The 14,119-nt window shown below is 50.8% G+C and overlaps 1 protein-coding gene across 8 annotated transcripts in view; it reads left to right on the forward strand.

Annotated features, from left to right (window-relative positions):
• Window positions 1-14,119, forward strand: part of ZNF516 (zinc finger protein 516) — a 123,584-nt gene that overhangs the window by 38,286 nt on the left and 71,179 nt on the right. For all 8 annotated transcript variants that reach the window (XM_044744039.2, XM_070512844.1, XM_070512843.1 and 5 more), the window contains exon 2: window positions 11,758-13,687. In XM_044744039.2, the coding sequence (XP_044599974.2) occupies window positions 11,938-13,687 (1,750 nt within the window). In that variant the 5' untranslated portion in view covers window positions 11,758-11,937. The remainder of the gene's footprint in view (window positions 1-11,757; window positions 13,688-14,119) is intronic.

Genomic DNA, 14,119 nt, shown 5'->3' on the forward strand with positions numbered 1-14,119 from the left:
GTGCCACACTTGATTGCTGAATAATCCAGCCGGGGCTGAGGCAGAGAGATCCCATGTCAAGTTCAGTATCTTTCCGCTCCAGGGACTCAGGGGGTGGGGCTAGGAGCTTTGAAATTCAAAAACCTGCTTCGTTGTATTTTATATTAACTTTTATCGAAAGCAGTTGCTGGATAAGATACTTGGCTTAGAAAAAATACTCCGTTCCTCATTTCTGCAAGATCATTCAGGGTCTCTTCAGGTGTGGTGTTTTCCTAATTTGCGTCGCTGAATAACACAATAGCTTTATTGTGGGGAGTTAAAGTGGAATTTTGCTTGTTTATCCTTTTTTGTTCCTTGCAGGAAAAGTATAGATGGCCTTTTATCTTCAAAACTTAGAACTTGCAGAGATGTGTCATTAAGTGAGCTTGGAAATATATTTTTAGACAGGCGGTGCAGGATAAATCCTGGGGCAACGTGACATCATGTTCTTGTCAAGAATTGCTCTTTGTAAACGCTCTCTGATAGATCACTCTCCTTAAGAGGCTGAGCTATCAGCTGCTTTCAAAGGTGCTGCCTGTGTTCCCGATAAACTGGGTCATGTTACAGTAGTTATTGGCAGTCATAGAGCTGGAAAATTTAAACTGGTTATAGTGTCTGTGCTTTACATAGCAATGCATTTTGGGAAGAGAGGTCCTTTTATAATTTTGATCTTCTTAAAGTATTGATTGGTGTTTGTACAATGGCAGACAAAATGTTATGTAAGTCCTTGCATGATATGCCTTTCAAGAGTCCTACCAAAATATATCAGGGTATCTTTACAGAAAATGTTTGTGAGTGGTTGCTTAGAATTCAGTGAAATTGATTATTGAAGTGTTTATTCTTCCCCGAGTGTTCTTAATGAGGGGATTTCTGGGGCTGACTTGTGTGCTAAACTGCACTGCCTCGGAAGGTAATGGGTAACTGGACGTTTCATGGCTTACTGAACATAATTCTCTCTCTTTGTATTCTTGGGCACAGTTCTTTCTTTGATTTGATGGTGGGGACTTCTAGGCTCTTTGACAAAAAGCATAGAAGAGAGAGATAACGTTGGATAGGTATTAATTACAGTCTGTTTTCTTATACTGGAAGGGAAATGTTGGTTTTAGGTAAGACGCTGGAAAACAGGTCACTGTGTGTAGGTTGGGGGCAGATGTTGTCCTTTACTGTTGGTTTAGGTGGAAGAAAATACAGCTTATTTGTAGGAGTGAATTTCAGTTGAAATATATTTTACAGTCAACTAGTGCACATTCTGAAAGGGTGTGTCCGGTAGACCAGGGACAGTTACCGAGTGAGAAAAATATAGTGAGTTTCTGCACAGCATTGTTTTGTTTTCACTGCTGATAATTTCTAAAAGGAAATTTAAAAATTTTTATATTAGACACTGAATTGGTGACGGTTTCTAATTGGTGACTTTTGAGTTTAGGCTCAGTAAACACCGATAAGCCGCTTTCAAATGGGATTTTTCCCTGTAGTTTATCGAAGGCCCTCTAATTTTCCATGTTTGTCTTAAAAATAGAAATGTATGCGTCTTCATTTTCTCCGGTGCCCCAAGTTGTCAGCGTTCCTGAGTTACTCCAAACGCTGGCTTGCATCGTCTTGCTGCAGGATATAAGGAGTCAAAGTAGAAACTGAACTGCTTTTGTGGGTCATGTAACGAAGAGTGAGCGATTTGTCCTCTTTTTGGACAAAGGTGAGTGCCCCTCCGTGAGGACAGACTGCATCCGAGCCGCCCGGTTTGGGGGGATGAAGTTCTGAGCTCCTGGAAATGGGGCTTTTAATGGAAACGATGACAAGGTCATTAACTACACTTGCCCTGCTGGCTGCTCCAGGAAGCTGGCTTTGCTGCCAGGTCCCAGCTCTTTGTGGCCGACCAGGGGCTCCAGCAGGACAGTTATCTGCTGAGAATTACAGGCCAAGCTCTGGCTCCTGTTCCTTTTATTTTCCTTCCAGTTTTAAGTTTACTTTTTTAAGGACAAAATAGACTGCTAAAATCACTACTTAATGTAAGACTTGGGAGATAGTAATTAACAGGTAACAGTAATGCATTTACTTTGGAGAGCAAAAGAAAAAGTAGAAAGATGCTTTTTTCCCTTGGATATAAAAAAAATCCACCTCCCGCCCTTTCTCTTCCCATGGACGCCTCTTTATTAAAGTCTCCACCACCGCTTTGGATTTCTCAGGATATGTTATTAATGGCTGGAGAAGGAGGATTCCCACATCGTCCCTCCTTTATCCTTGGACTTTTCTGAATGTGGTCAATAACTATATTGTGTGTTCATCTGGTTTTTTTTGGTCCCCTGTAAGGTGGGATTTGACCACCAATCTTTGTATTTTAGTTGAAGGACAGCTTATATATTAATGTTAATTTATATTTCTTCTGCAAATATATTGGTGTACCATCTTTACTCTTAACAAATGTTCTATTTGTACTTTCTATCTGGGGGTGAAGATGGAAACGCTCACTCATCTCCTGAACTAGGAATTTATTTGGGGTTTCGACAGATTGTGGTAAACAGCTTCATAAAGGTAACCTACTTGCAGAGTAACATTTAGGTCATCTGGGCATTCTTGCTGTAAATGGAGTGATGGTTCTAAAGCCGTGGTCTGGGGTACAGAATCGAAGTGGGTCTTGCTTCAGTGGTCATGGAGTTTGCATAATAAAACCTTCTTATGGACAGTTAGTTCCATTTGGGGACTAACGTGTTGGCACTTGCTTTGATTTATTTGGAGGTGCTAAATAATTTAAAGGAGACCTGTGCTTAAGAAAATGGAACTTTGTCACTGTGGTGTGCACGGTTCGTTCCCATCGACTCGTGCTCGGAACAAAGCGTATTGGAGACTTACCTTTAAAATGAGTTTTTGGCAGAAACGTCTGAGCACATTGTTCTTTGGCTGCTTGGAAATAAGGCCCACGGGAGGCGCTTGTGTGTTCCTCCCGCCTGGGACCGTGGGTTTGTGTCCTTTTCCCCTAGTGGGCGAGGTGGGTGGGGTGTCTTGTGAATGCTGCCGATTCTGGTTGCCGTTCCTTCATTTTTTCTTATTAGGGTGGAAATGCAGTTTGCTCATAATGGATTATTGATTGGTCTGAGCGAGGCGGCCTCCAGGCCTTGTCATCCGTGGTCCTTACTCTGCCAGCAGTGAATGCGCCACTTCACGGAGCCACTGGGACCCTGGTCTGGGGACTATAAGCCTGGAATTGTTAATCTCGGGCAGATTGGTGTGTGGGGAGAGGAACTCCTCATTGTTGTTATGGAATTTCTCCCCATTTGTTCGGAGAATAGGCTTTTTGTCTCAGCAGTAGATAAGCTGGAGCAGGATGTTAATGATGTATTTTAATTCGTGGCTCATAATACTACAGTGTAACTAGTAAAGCCCATTTCATTGTCTGCAGGGGAACAAACGGGCAGTGTGCTCCGCGGGCTGGGCCCAGCACCCACGGGCCTGGGTTTCTGGGCAGGCCCTGCAGCAGTGGGCAGAAGTGACTGCTTGATGGAGTCACTTCAGAAGCGGCCGCCAGCCGGGCTGCAGGCTCACCCTTCTTGTGTTACAACTTGCCAGTTTGGAGCCTGACAGCCCTGCAGCTATCCTGAACGTTCTGTCTGCTGGGAGCTGTTTTCTTTGTAAGGGCATCTTCCCTGCCTCACCGAATCTTCAGGTTTCACAAATTCTCCTGTTACGGGAGCTCCGCATGCCGGATGCTGACCCTCCGGAAGCCCACGGTCCCCCAGAAAGTGACCGGACGGAGAGAGAAGGACGAGTGACCCCACGGCATTGAGGAAGCCAAAGCTGTGTCTGAGTACCGTGCTGTGGGTAATTAATGAGCCCAAACTGCAGAAACCCCAGCGCGAGGGTCATCTGAAAAACAGCGCAAGCTTCGGTTTTGCTTCCCGAAACTGAAAAACTCTAAACTTGGGGCGGGAAGTGCCACTTCCAGGCTCCCAGCTGCCGCCTCAGGCCTCTGGTGTGGACTGGTCTGGTTTGGGTCGGGTTAAGGAAACTCAGAGTCGCTTTCTTCTGCAGATAACTGTGAGTGTTAGAAGTTACTGGAAAGCTAGCCTTCCCATTCCTTTTTCAGGACAAGATTTTGATAGAATGGACTTTGCTAGTTTTGGGGAGATCAATGCCAGACCGTTGGGCTTTTGCTTTGTGTTGGTTTAACTCACAGGGCAGACGATGGCAAGATTTCCTGTAGATTCAGAGACTTGCTTCCTATTTAAAAATAGAGGATATTTTACCTTCTTCCCCTGATAACGCTGTATTTTACTGGTCAGAAAGTGATTGTTTAAAACATGGAAGACAAACTCAGCAGCGTTGCTGGTCTTTTGCTGGGGAAGGGATGCATGGGACCCCCCGTGAATGCCCACGTCCTCGGGCGCCTTCACTCCGGCTGGTGATAGGGACTTGCCCCCGTCTGCTGGAAGGCCGGGACTGGAACTTGGGTGGCCTCCCTGAGTGTCTCTGGGCAAGCCTCGGAAACCTCAGCAAGCAATCTCTTGAAATAAAATACTGCTTTTCCTTTGAACAGTTTCATATTGTTCAGACGATTCTTCTTTCTTTGAATTTTGAAAACTAGAACGAACAAAAGGTAAATTTCTCAAACTGCATTCCTTAGGGGCCCCCTGAGCTTCCTTGGGGCCCGGAGAGGGGGAGGGGTGAGTGGGAGCGGGGAGGGGGCTCCAGGCTCCACCAGAGCCACTCCGCTTTCACTTGTGTTACTGACTGGAGTGGCAAGGGGGGAGTTATTGTTCTAACTTCTTTTGTGAAAAATTTCTAAAATCCATACAAATGGAAGAGTAATGAACACACAGATACACCCACCATCTAGGTCCAGCAGTTGTTAACACTTTGATATATTTGCCTTCTTTCTTTTTTTGTGAACTACCTCGAAAATATTTCATCACACATCTCCAAAAAATAAGAACATTCTCCTACGTTACCAAGCTAGCAAAAGTGACAGTAGTTCCCAGACAGGATCTCACATCCCCTCCATGTTACAGTTTACGTTCTATAAAGAGTCCTGGGGCTGAGCGTGCTGGACTTGTCTGCTGTGCATGGTGATAGCTGCAGTGGCAGTAAATGACCTGTTGAAGGGAACCTGTGAGGGTCCAGTGAATATTTAACGATTTCTCATTTAGCATCCTAAGCTGTTAGTTTGTCCTTTTCAGTTTATTAAACCAAATATTGTCACTGCCAGTGACTAGGTATCTTTGGGTACTGTGTTGACATTTCATTAATTTATTCAACAATTATTAATTAATAATAATCCCTAACATATATTGACCATTCACTGCATGGTAAACATTGTACGTTGCATACATTAACTTACACCTCACAAAAATGCTATAATGAAGGTTTCATTACCATCATTTACATTTTAAAGATGAAGAAATGGACTGGGGAAGAGAGACATTAAGACACTTGCTCAAGGTCACACAGCTGACCTGAGTGAGTGGCAGAACTGGGTTTTGATCTCGGGTAGCCTGATCTCAAAGCTAATGGCCTAGACCGCCTCTCACAGTGCTGTGATGTTCACTCTGTGGTTGGCTCTCTGCCAGTGTTGGTGATGGAATGGGGAGAAAGCTTGTTATTTTGTTAGCCCGTCCTCACAAAATATGGCATCTGACATGAGTGACTGATGAAAGAAGCAGTAATAGTAACACGTGCAGACGCTTGCTCGGACAGGCCCAGGGCCATGCAGAGTGCTGGGACAGAGTGCTCAGTCACATGGCTAAGGGGGGCAGGGAAGGCCCTCAGAGAGGTCGTACCTGAGAAGGTGGGCGGAAGGTGGGGTGGGAGGATGGTGAGATGTGCGTCTAGCTGGGGTGTGGAGTAGGTCATAGGCTGGGGGGGTCCGGGGACATGTGTCCCCAGCGCAGGGGGTCAGGCCCTTACAAGCCCAGCTAGGGAGTCTGGGCCTCATCTCAAGGGTGGGTTGAAGTCCCGGAGAGACCACCCAGCTCTGCTGATTTTGGCTTGAGATTGGGGGGGGGGTGCGTGGATTCAAGAGTAAATTGGGGGTACGGCCACCAGGATGCTGGGTTGGTGTTGGATGTGGGTGACAGGGCGATGAGAGAGCTGGGAAGCCCATCGTGTTTCCTGGTGGGTCCTCGGGCATGGGGACTTGCTCTAACCCTTAGGGTTCTGCCCACACTATCTGATCCCCAGACGAGGCTTGCCTCCCTGGGAAGACCTTAGACACCTTCTGCCAGTGCAGGTCATCACTTCCCTCCCTGCCCTTCCGGAAGCTTCCACCTGCCCTGCTGGTGCACTGCCAGTGTGTTGTGTTCTGTGTTTACATCTTGTTTCCCTTTCTGGCTTCTGGGTTCCTCGAAGCTAAGCCTGTGTCTTGCATATCTTTGAGTTGTTCCACTCCCACCAGTCGCCTGGCGCCCAGCAGGCTCTCAGGAATTGTGATGCCACCCTTGTTCAGACTGGCCCGCCGCTTGAACCATGGGGCTTCTGCTGTGAGGAGCGTCATGGCAGGGGCTCCAGGCCACTGATGGGGGCTGTAGTCGCCCACGCTGGTTCTGGGTAGATCCTTTGGCTGCGTTAGGGAGCGTCTCCTTCCGGGTGTAGGCCTGGGATCCTAGTTCTGCAGGGCCTGCTCCTAAAGGCGTTCCTGTGGGCAGGTGAGGTAACCCCATCTGTGGCCCTGGGCCTGGGGGACCTGTTGCAGTGGACCATCAGGGTGTGGCAGGAAGTGACTTCTCAGCCCCCAGGATGCTCACTACAGAAGTGATTTCTTGGTTGGAACGTTTACCCACAGGTTAAGTTGATCCCAAATCCAGCGAGTGTAGCCGTGTTGGGGAAGTTGGGGACTTCCTTTCAGCTGTGCTCCGCGGTGAGCCGAGAAAGGATCTCTGAGTACGGCAGCAGCCTCACTTCTGTGCATTGAGACCTAGCACTTTAGCTATTTATGTGTTCACATGGTTATTTTTTAAAGTTTAGCTACATATTTTATTTTCAAAACCTTTATATTTCGTCCTCTTAAATCTCTCCCTATCTCCATTGTAATGCATTTTTTATGAATACACATTTCTGTTTTCTTTAATAAACATTTTAGTTTTTCTTACTTTTTATAAATGTGGTAGAATTACCTAACTTTTTCAAAATGAAATTTATTTTGAAAATGATATAAGGCATTTTTAAAAAGTAGCGGCAAACTGTTCATCACAGCTGTAGAGAAACACACACATACACACGGAGAGATCCATTTTAAATCTATTTTAAAACCCTAATCAGCAAGACATTTCTATACCTAAACAATTAAATTAACAGTCTTGTCTGGCAAGTTCCCAATTACAGCCTTGGAAAAAGTTTATAAGACAACAACAACACAACTGTGATTCATGGCGGGCAAACCTTGTGTTCACAGGGGCCGTGCTCTGTGTCCCCATGTGGGTTGACATGTGGCTGTATGTCGGCTCATGTCGTCTCCTCCGCTCCCTCCTCTCCTGATGTTTGTGTTGCCGGCAGACTTTCTTTAATCACTCCGGTCTGGGTAAAAAGCTAGCATTTATTTACCCGTTTTATAAGGCTAGTTATCTTTAGGTTAGTGTGTTTGAGGAGAAGTTGGAACACCAGCTCGCATTTGGCGCGCGGTGGCTTGTGTGCGAGAGTGAGAGAGGCAGCCCAGGACTGAAGTGCATTCAGCTGGAGCCAGGGAGTATATTGCTCTGTCCCGTGGTGGGGTTCCAACGCGGACCACGCCCCATGGGGACCAGAAGTCCTGCTGAGAAACGGGCTGAGACCCTCCCGGCTCACAGAGGCTGGTGGGCTTTTTTAAACCAGGAGGGCAGAGCCCGGAGTGCCAGGAGGGCCGCTGACGTCCCGTGAGCTTTCTCACTGGTGCGCTGCCCGCCGTGCATTTTTAAGTTGGAAGTTCTGATGACAGCATTCTTGTTCTTTTTTGGAAACAAAGTGATGACCCTGTCTTAAATAGTGGCTTTTGCCTGTAGCTAAAAAGAATCACAAAGATTGGTTGATTTGGCCACTGACTGAGGAGAGCCCGTTGCAGGAAATTAACTTTTTGACTGTTTCTTTAAAGGTTTGCAAGAAACTCCATTGGCCCACTGTGGGCAGGAGGAAGGGGGCCACGCGCGGACCTTGTAAAAGTGGAGCCACTTTTGTGGATGTTATGATTTCCTTAGGATAATGGTAATTGGGATTAAATAGTCATTACCATTACAGTAGTTTTTCCATTTCTACATTTATATATTTTCCCCTCCAGAATATTTTTTTTTTTTTTTTTTAAAGATTTTATTTTTTTTCCTTTTTCTCCCCAAAGCCCCCTGGTACATAGTTGTGTATTCTTCGTTGTGGATTCTTCTAGTTGTGGCATGTGGGACGCTGCCTCAGCGTGGTCTGATGAGCAGTGCCATGTCCGCGCCCAGGATTCGAACCAACGAAACACTGGGCCGCCTGCAGCGGAGCGCGCGAACTTAACCACTCGGCCACGGGGCCAGCCCCCCCTCCAGAATATTTTTAAGTTCTTTAAAAATGCATCCCATGCAACTCTCACAGGGACTTAGTTCTCCAGGATGGGGGTGGTGGAGAGGAAGTGGAAACAAAAGAGAAAGAAGAGCTTGTCTGCTGATTGCAGGCCCCGTTAATGCCCCAACTTGAGAATTTTCCTGTAAATTGCAGGGCCTTGCTGGCTTTGGGTAAAGCTTTCAAGCTAGTTTTGTAGGACACCCAAGTAAGAAATGAAAACTATGTTCTCTAGTCTTTGGGCTTCTTGAGGGAAAGTGTCCAGGCTTTGGGGTGTTGGGGAATCAGAAGCTTTAAACATCAAGGCTGTAGTGAGGAAATGGGAGTGGGAATTCTCAGCAAACAAGGATGGCAGCGCGAAGGAAGCCTTTGTAAATGTGCAGAAGAGTCTGAGGGCCCCCCATGGAAAGAAGAGGGGGCAGCATGGTCATGTCCTGTTGCACCCACGGCGTGCCTGGATGCTGGAGGTGGCCTGGGACCACCCGAGCTGGTTCCTTCCTCCTCTGCACTCACATCTAATCCTCTTTGCATTCACTCTGGGCCTGTGGGTCTGTACGGCAGGATGCTGCCTGGTGTGAGAAGCGAGGCCCCCACTGGGCGGCATTTCATTGCTCCTGGACTGTCCACTCTGTGTGTTACAGGGGATCTGAGTGGCGTTCCGAGGAGGTGCTTGCAGGAGGTGCTGGTGAGATGTGGCTTCCTCGTGTCGTGTCCTCTCAGCACCTGGCAGATGAGGAGATGTGCCCAGGATGTGAAGGATGCCCCTTGCAAGCCACATGGCTGGTTAACAGGGACCAGGGCTACTAGGGTCCACTCTGCAGCATCAGTGCTGGCTGAGACCCCAAGACCTGGCCCACCTGGGTGGCACAGAGGCGGGGTCTCCATGTGCAGACCCCTGGAGTGGCAGCTTGGCTTTGAAAGCCTCTGACTTTCACTGGCTCCTGGAAGTGCTGAAAACAGCAGGGTGTACCAAGGAAGGAAGGAACAAACTGGCACAGAGTGCGCATTTTTATGATTCAGAGTCTTCTCACTGAAAAATTCACTTTTATTTCCAGGTGCATTTGTGGGTCACTTCTTATGATCCTTAACTAGTTGAATGCTCGTACTTTGTGAATCCTCATGGATGGTTTTTGGCTGTTTGATCCTCCTGAATTGGAGAACTGTCTGACATTTAACATCCTTTATGAACCGACTTAGACAGGTCCAGTGGAGTGGAGTCTGTAAAATTATTTCAGAGCCACCAGTTTCCACTGTTTTTTTTTTTCTCTGTAAACTTATTCCTATATGGTTCTTTAACTCATACGATTTTTATACCCAGATTAGGTCACTAAATTCAATATAAATAGTGTGTTTCATTCATACTTTATATATTACATCACATTCAACATTTGGGGGATGAAATAAGTCCTGGGATAGAAGGGGATACATGCCAATCATTTGCCTTATAAATCATCATAAATAATACACAGCTGTCCAGAACTTGTGCCAAGACCGAAACAGCTCGAAAAGATAATTGAAATTAGTTTAAATTATCATTAAGAGGTGTTCTTGGTAACCACGATGGTTTATCCAGTTTTAGGTGGCGTTTTCATTTACTTTAATGGAGACCTGGAGTTTGGGGCTCCTCTTGTCAGGAGGGACTGTGTGTACCTGTTAGTCTAAGAGCAACCCCTGATGGCTGCTCCGCCGCCTGTCGGTTTCTTCAGGTGCCGGGGAAACTTGCGAGCACAGGGCTTTCTCCAAAGAGGTTTGAGAATCCGTAACTGAAAGGAGATTTCTGCCTGTTCCTATGTGGGTCTGTGGGAGGAGGTGGTGTGGAGAGAGCACTGTGTCATCTTTTCAGAAAGTGTCCGTCAGGGATGGCGTCTGCACTCTTGTGGGGAAGTGGAGGAACAAGTGTAATGCGCTCAGAATCCCCACTCCTTGGGGACGTTTGGGTGGACACCCCTCGTCCCTCTGTCCTGTCCTCAGTGTGCTTTTCTGTGTCTGCTCTGGTGAAAACGTGGCGGGGGGGACAACCCAGAGCAAACAAGGAGTCCCTGTTCCGCTTCTTTGGGGAGAGAGCTTCATCTTTGAACAAAAATTTGTAAAAACACGGCTTCTTTTCTACCTGTTAACAGTTTTTGTTTTTTTTGAAGAAAATCTGCCCATCTGGGGGCCTCTCTGTGCAAACCTGGAGCCTCCCCAGCAGGGAGACCCTCACAGTCATGATTTCGAGTACTTCTGTGTTGAGGGGAGAAGGAGAAACAGACCTGTCCCCAGGAGCTGTGGGCAGCCCTCCCGCCCTTTCTAAGCCGTCAGGACACTGTCCTGAAAGATGCCGTACCTCTCACATCCTTTCCAATCGGCTCTGTTTTGTTTATACTCTACTTATCACAAGTCAGATGGAAATTCCTTTTTTTGCTGTACGTAGCTGCTTTCGGTGTGCTGTCTCGGCCCCTTGGGTGGCGTACAGGCGTTCATGCTGGCTTTCTCGGGGCGTGGACGGTCACCCGCTGTGTGTCAGGCACAGCTCCCGGCGCCGCCTCGTCCAGCTCGCCTTTGCTGGTGCACAGGGTGCTGGAAGCACCCAGGCCCCTGGAGGAGCCACTCACACCAGGCCTGCCCCTTGTTCTCTGAGGGTGGGAAGGACATGAAAGTGGCAGTGACCACACAGTGTGACTGACACCTGCTGTCATCGGGGAGCTCAGGGTTCTGCTTCTGCCCTTCGTTGCCTCGCCTTGACTGAATCATCTACATTCTTAACCAAAGACCCATTTCCGTAACATCCGAACACAGAGGTACATTTGTGAAGCGCCCATCACAATTGTCACCTGCTTTTGCGGCTCGCTCGCTCTTGCACAGCCTCAGCCTCCGTGGTCTTCACTCCCCTCCTCCCCATCCCGAGTCTTTGTTTCGCGTTCCCACACGCTGTCCTTGTTCTGTGGCCTGCCTTTGTCACCCTGCCACGAACTCTCTCATGACAGTCTTTCCCTGAAGAACTGGTATCTTTTTATTAAAAAAAATTATTTTAGTGCAGTCATTTACAATAATTTAGCACACAGTTATTATCAATAATTTGTCGTTTGCTTATTGATCTTTTAACGGAAGTGGCTGTCTGTACATCTATTTAAACGTTTGTTGGCGTCTCTTTTATCTGGACTGGATTGAGATTTTTCAGCAGGAGCAGCCGGTCCCCATCCCTGGATGTTACTGGGTCCCTGTTTCCTCGGAAGCCTCGTTCCTAAGATGGTGTCTTTTCTGTTTCAGGGGCTCGCTGTGTCTGCCATGCTCTCCAGGTAGGAGATGCACATCGCCGTGGCAGGAACCACTCTGCAGCTGGGATGCAGAAGACTTATCTGAAAATGGAGAGATAAGACCTTGTCCAGCAGGCCTGCCTGGTGAGAGCGAGCCGAGCCCGCCCCTGCTGGGCGAGCCCTTGTCCTGGAGATGGATCGCAGCCGAGAGGCCGAGATGGAGCTGAGAAGGGGCCCCAGCCCCACCGGGGCCAGCAGGAGCCCCGAGGTGGACGGGGACAAGGCCGTGAGCCACAGCTGCTGCATCTGTGGCAAAAGCTTCCCCTTCCAGAGCTCCCTGTCGCAGCACATGCGCAAGCACACGGGGGAGAAGCCCTACAAGTGCCCCTACTGCGACCACAGGGCATCCCAGAAGGGCAACCTGAAGATCCACATCCGCAGCCACCGCACCGGAACTTTGATCCAGGGCCAGGAGCCTGAGGCCGGCGAGATGCGTGTGGCCGAGGGCCTGGACGGCTGCACCAGCCCCACGAAAAGCACCTCGGCCTGCAACAAGATCCTGAACGGGGCCACCCAGGTGGACAACAGCAAGATCCTGCTGAGAAGCAGCAAGAAGGAGCCGGAGGGGGCCGCGGGGGGCCCCGAGGAGGGCAAGGCCGGAGTCGCTCAGTGCTCCTTCTGCAAGAGCAAGTTCGAGCGGAAGAAGGATCTGGAGCAGCACGTGCACCAGGCACACAAGCCCTTCAAGTGCAGGCTCTGCAGCTACATGACCCTGAGGGAGGAGTCCCTGCTGAGCCACATCGAGAAAGACCACATCACTGCGCAGGTGCCCAGCGGCGAGGCCTACGCGGAGAACTGCAAGCCGGAGCTGCCCCCTGGGGAGTTCCCCTGCGAGGTGTGCGGGCAGGCCTTCAGCCAGACCTGGTTCCTGAAGGCTCACATGAAGAAGCACAGGGGCTCCTTCGACCACGGCTGCCACATCTGCGGCCGAAGATTCAAAGAGCCGTGGTTCCTGAAGAACCACATGAAGGCACACGGCCCGAAGACGGGGAGCAAGAACAAGCCCAGGAGCGAGCTGGACCCCATCGCCACCATCAACAACGTGGTGCAGGAGGAGGTGATCGTGGCTGGCCTGTCCCTCTACGAAGTCTGCACCAAGTGCGGGAACCTGTTTACAAACCTGGACAGCTTGAACGCCCACAACGCCATCCACCGCCGCGTGGAGGCCGGCCGGCCGCGTGCCCCGGCTGGGGAGGGCGCGGCGCAGGGCGGCCCCGCCGACGCCCAGCGGCTCTTCCTTCAGTGCCTGAACCTGCGGCCCGCCGAGGCCGGCGCGCCCGCCCGCGGCCAGGCCGGGCGGCGGGTGGCCGAGCTGGACCCGGTCAATAGCTACCAGGCCTGGCAGCTGGCCACCAGGGGCAAGGTGGCCGAGCCAGCCGAGTACCTCAAGTACGGGGCCTGGGACGAGGCGCTGGCCGGGGACGTGGCCTTCGACAAGGAGCGGCGCGAGTACATCCTGGTGAGCCAGGAGAAGCGCAAGCGCGAGCCGGAGCCGGGCGCGCAGGGCCCCGCGCGCAAGAGGGCGGGCGCGCCCGGGGACCCCGCGCCCGGGCCCCTGGAGCCCCGGCCGGCGGCGCGCCCCAGCCGCCGCGCCGCCGCCCCCGCCGGCCATGGCAAGTCGTCCGAGTGCTTCGAGTGCGGCAAGATCTTCCGCACCTACCACCAGATGGTGCTGCACTCCCGCGTGCACCGCCGCGCGCGCCGCGACGGCCCCGCCGACCGCGCGCCCCGCGCCCGCTGCGGCTCGCTCAGCGAGGGCGACTCGGCCTCGCAGCCCAGCAGCCCCGGCTCGGCCTGCGCCGCCGCCGACTCCCCGGGCTCCGGCCTGGCCGACGAGGCCGCCGAGGACAGCGGAGAGGAGGGCGCGGCCATCGCGGCCCCAGGTGAGCGCGCGCGCCTGGGTGTTCCCGGCCCCGGGTGCCGGGTACCCACGTGGCCCCCGCACCCAGGTAGCCCTTCCCAGGATTATCCTTTGCCCAAGTATTCTGCCCAGGTGCTCCCATGCTCAGGGATCCCCGAGTCCAGGAAGTGCAGGCCCAGTAGCCCCGCACCCAGGTGATCCAGGCTCAGGTAGTTCTGGCACCCAGGTAGTCGGGGCTCAGGTAGCCCTGTACCAGGTGGCCCGGCATCCTGGTTTGCCAGGCTCAGGCAGTCCAGTTCTCAGGTAGCCCCATATCCAGGTAACTCTGCTTGGATAGCCCTTTCCCAGATATCCTATACCCAGGTATTCGGGGCTCAGGTAGCCCTGCACCCGGGTGGCCCCATACCCAGGTGTCTGAACTCACTGTATACTTGGAGCTCCCGCTGGAAGAGGC

This window comes from Equus asinus, chromosome 7, assembly GCF_041296235.1.
Source record: "Equus asinus isolate D_3611 breed Donkey chromosome 7, EquAss-T2T_v2, whole genome shotgun sequence".
Classification (NCBI taxonomy): domain Eukaryota; kingdom Metazoa; phylum Chordata; class Mammalia; order Perissodactyla; family Equidae; genus Equus; species Equus asinus.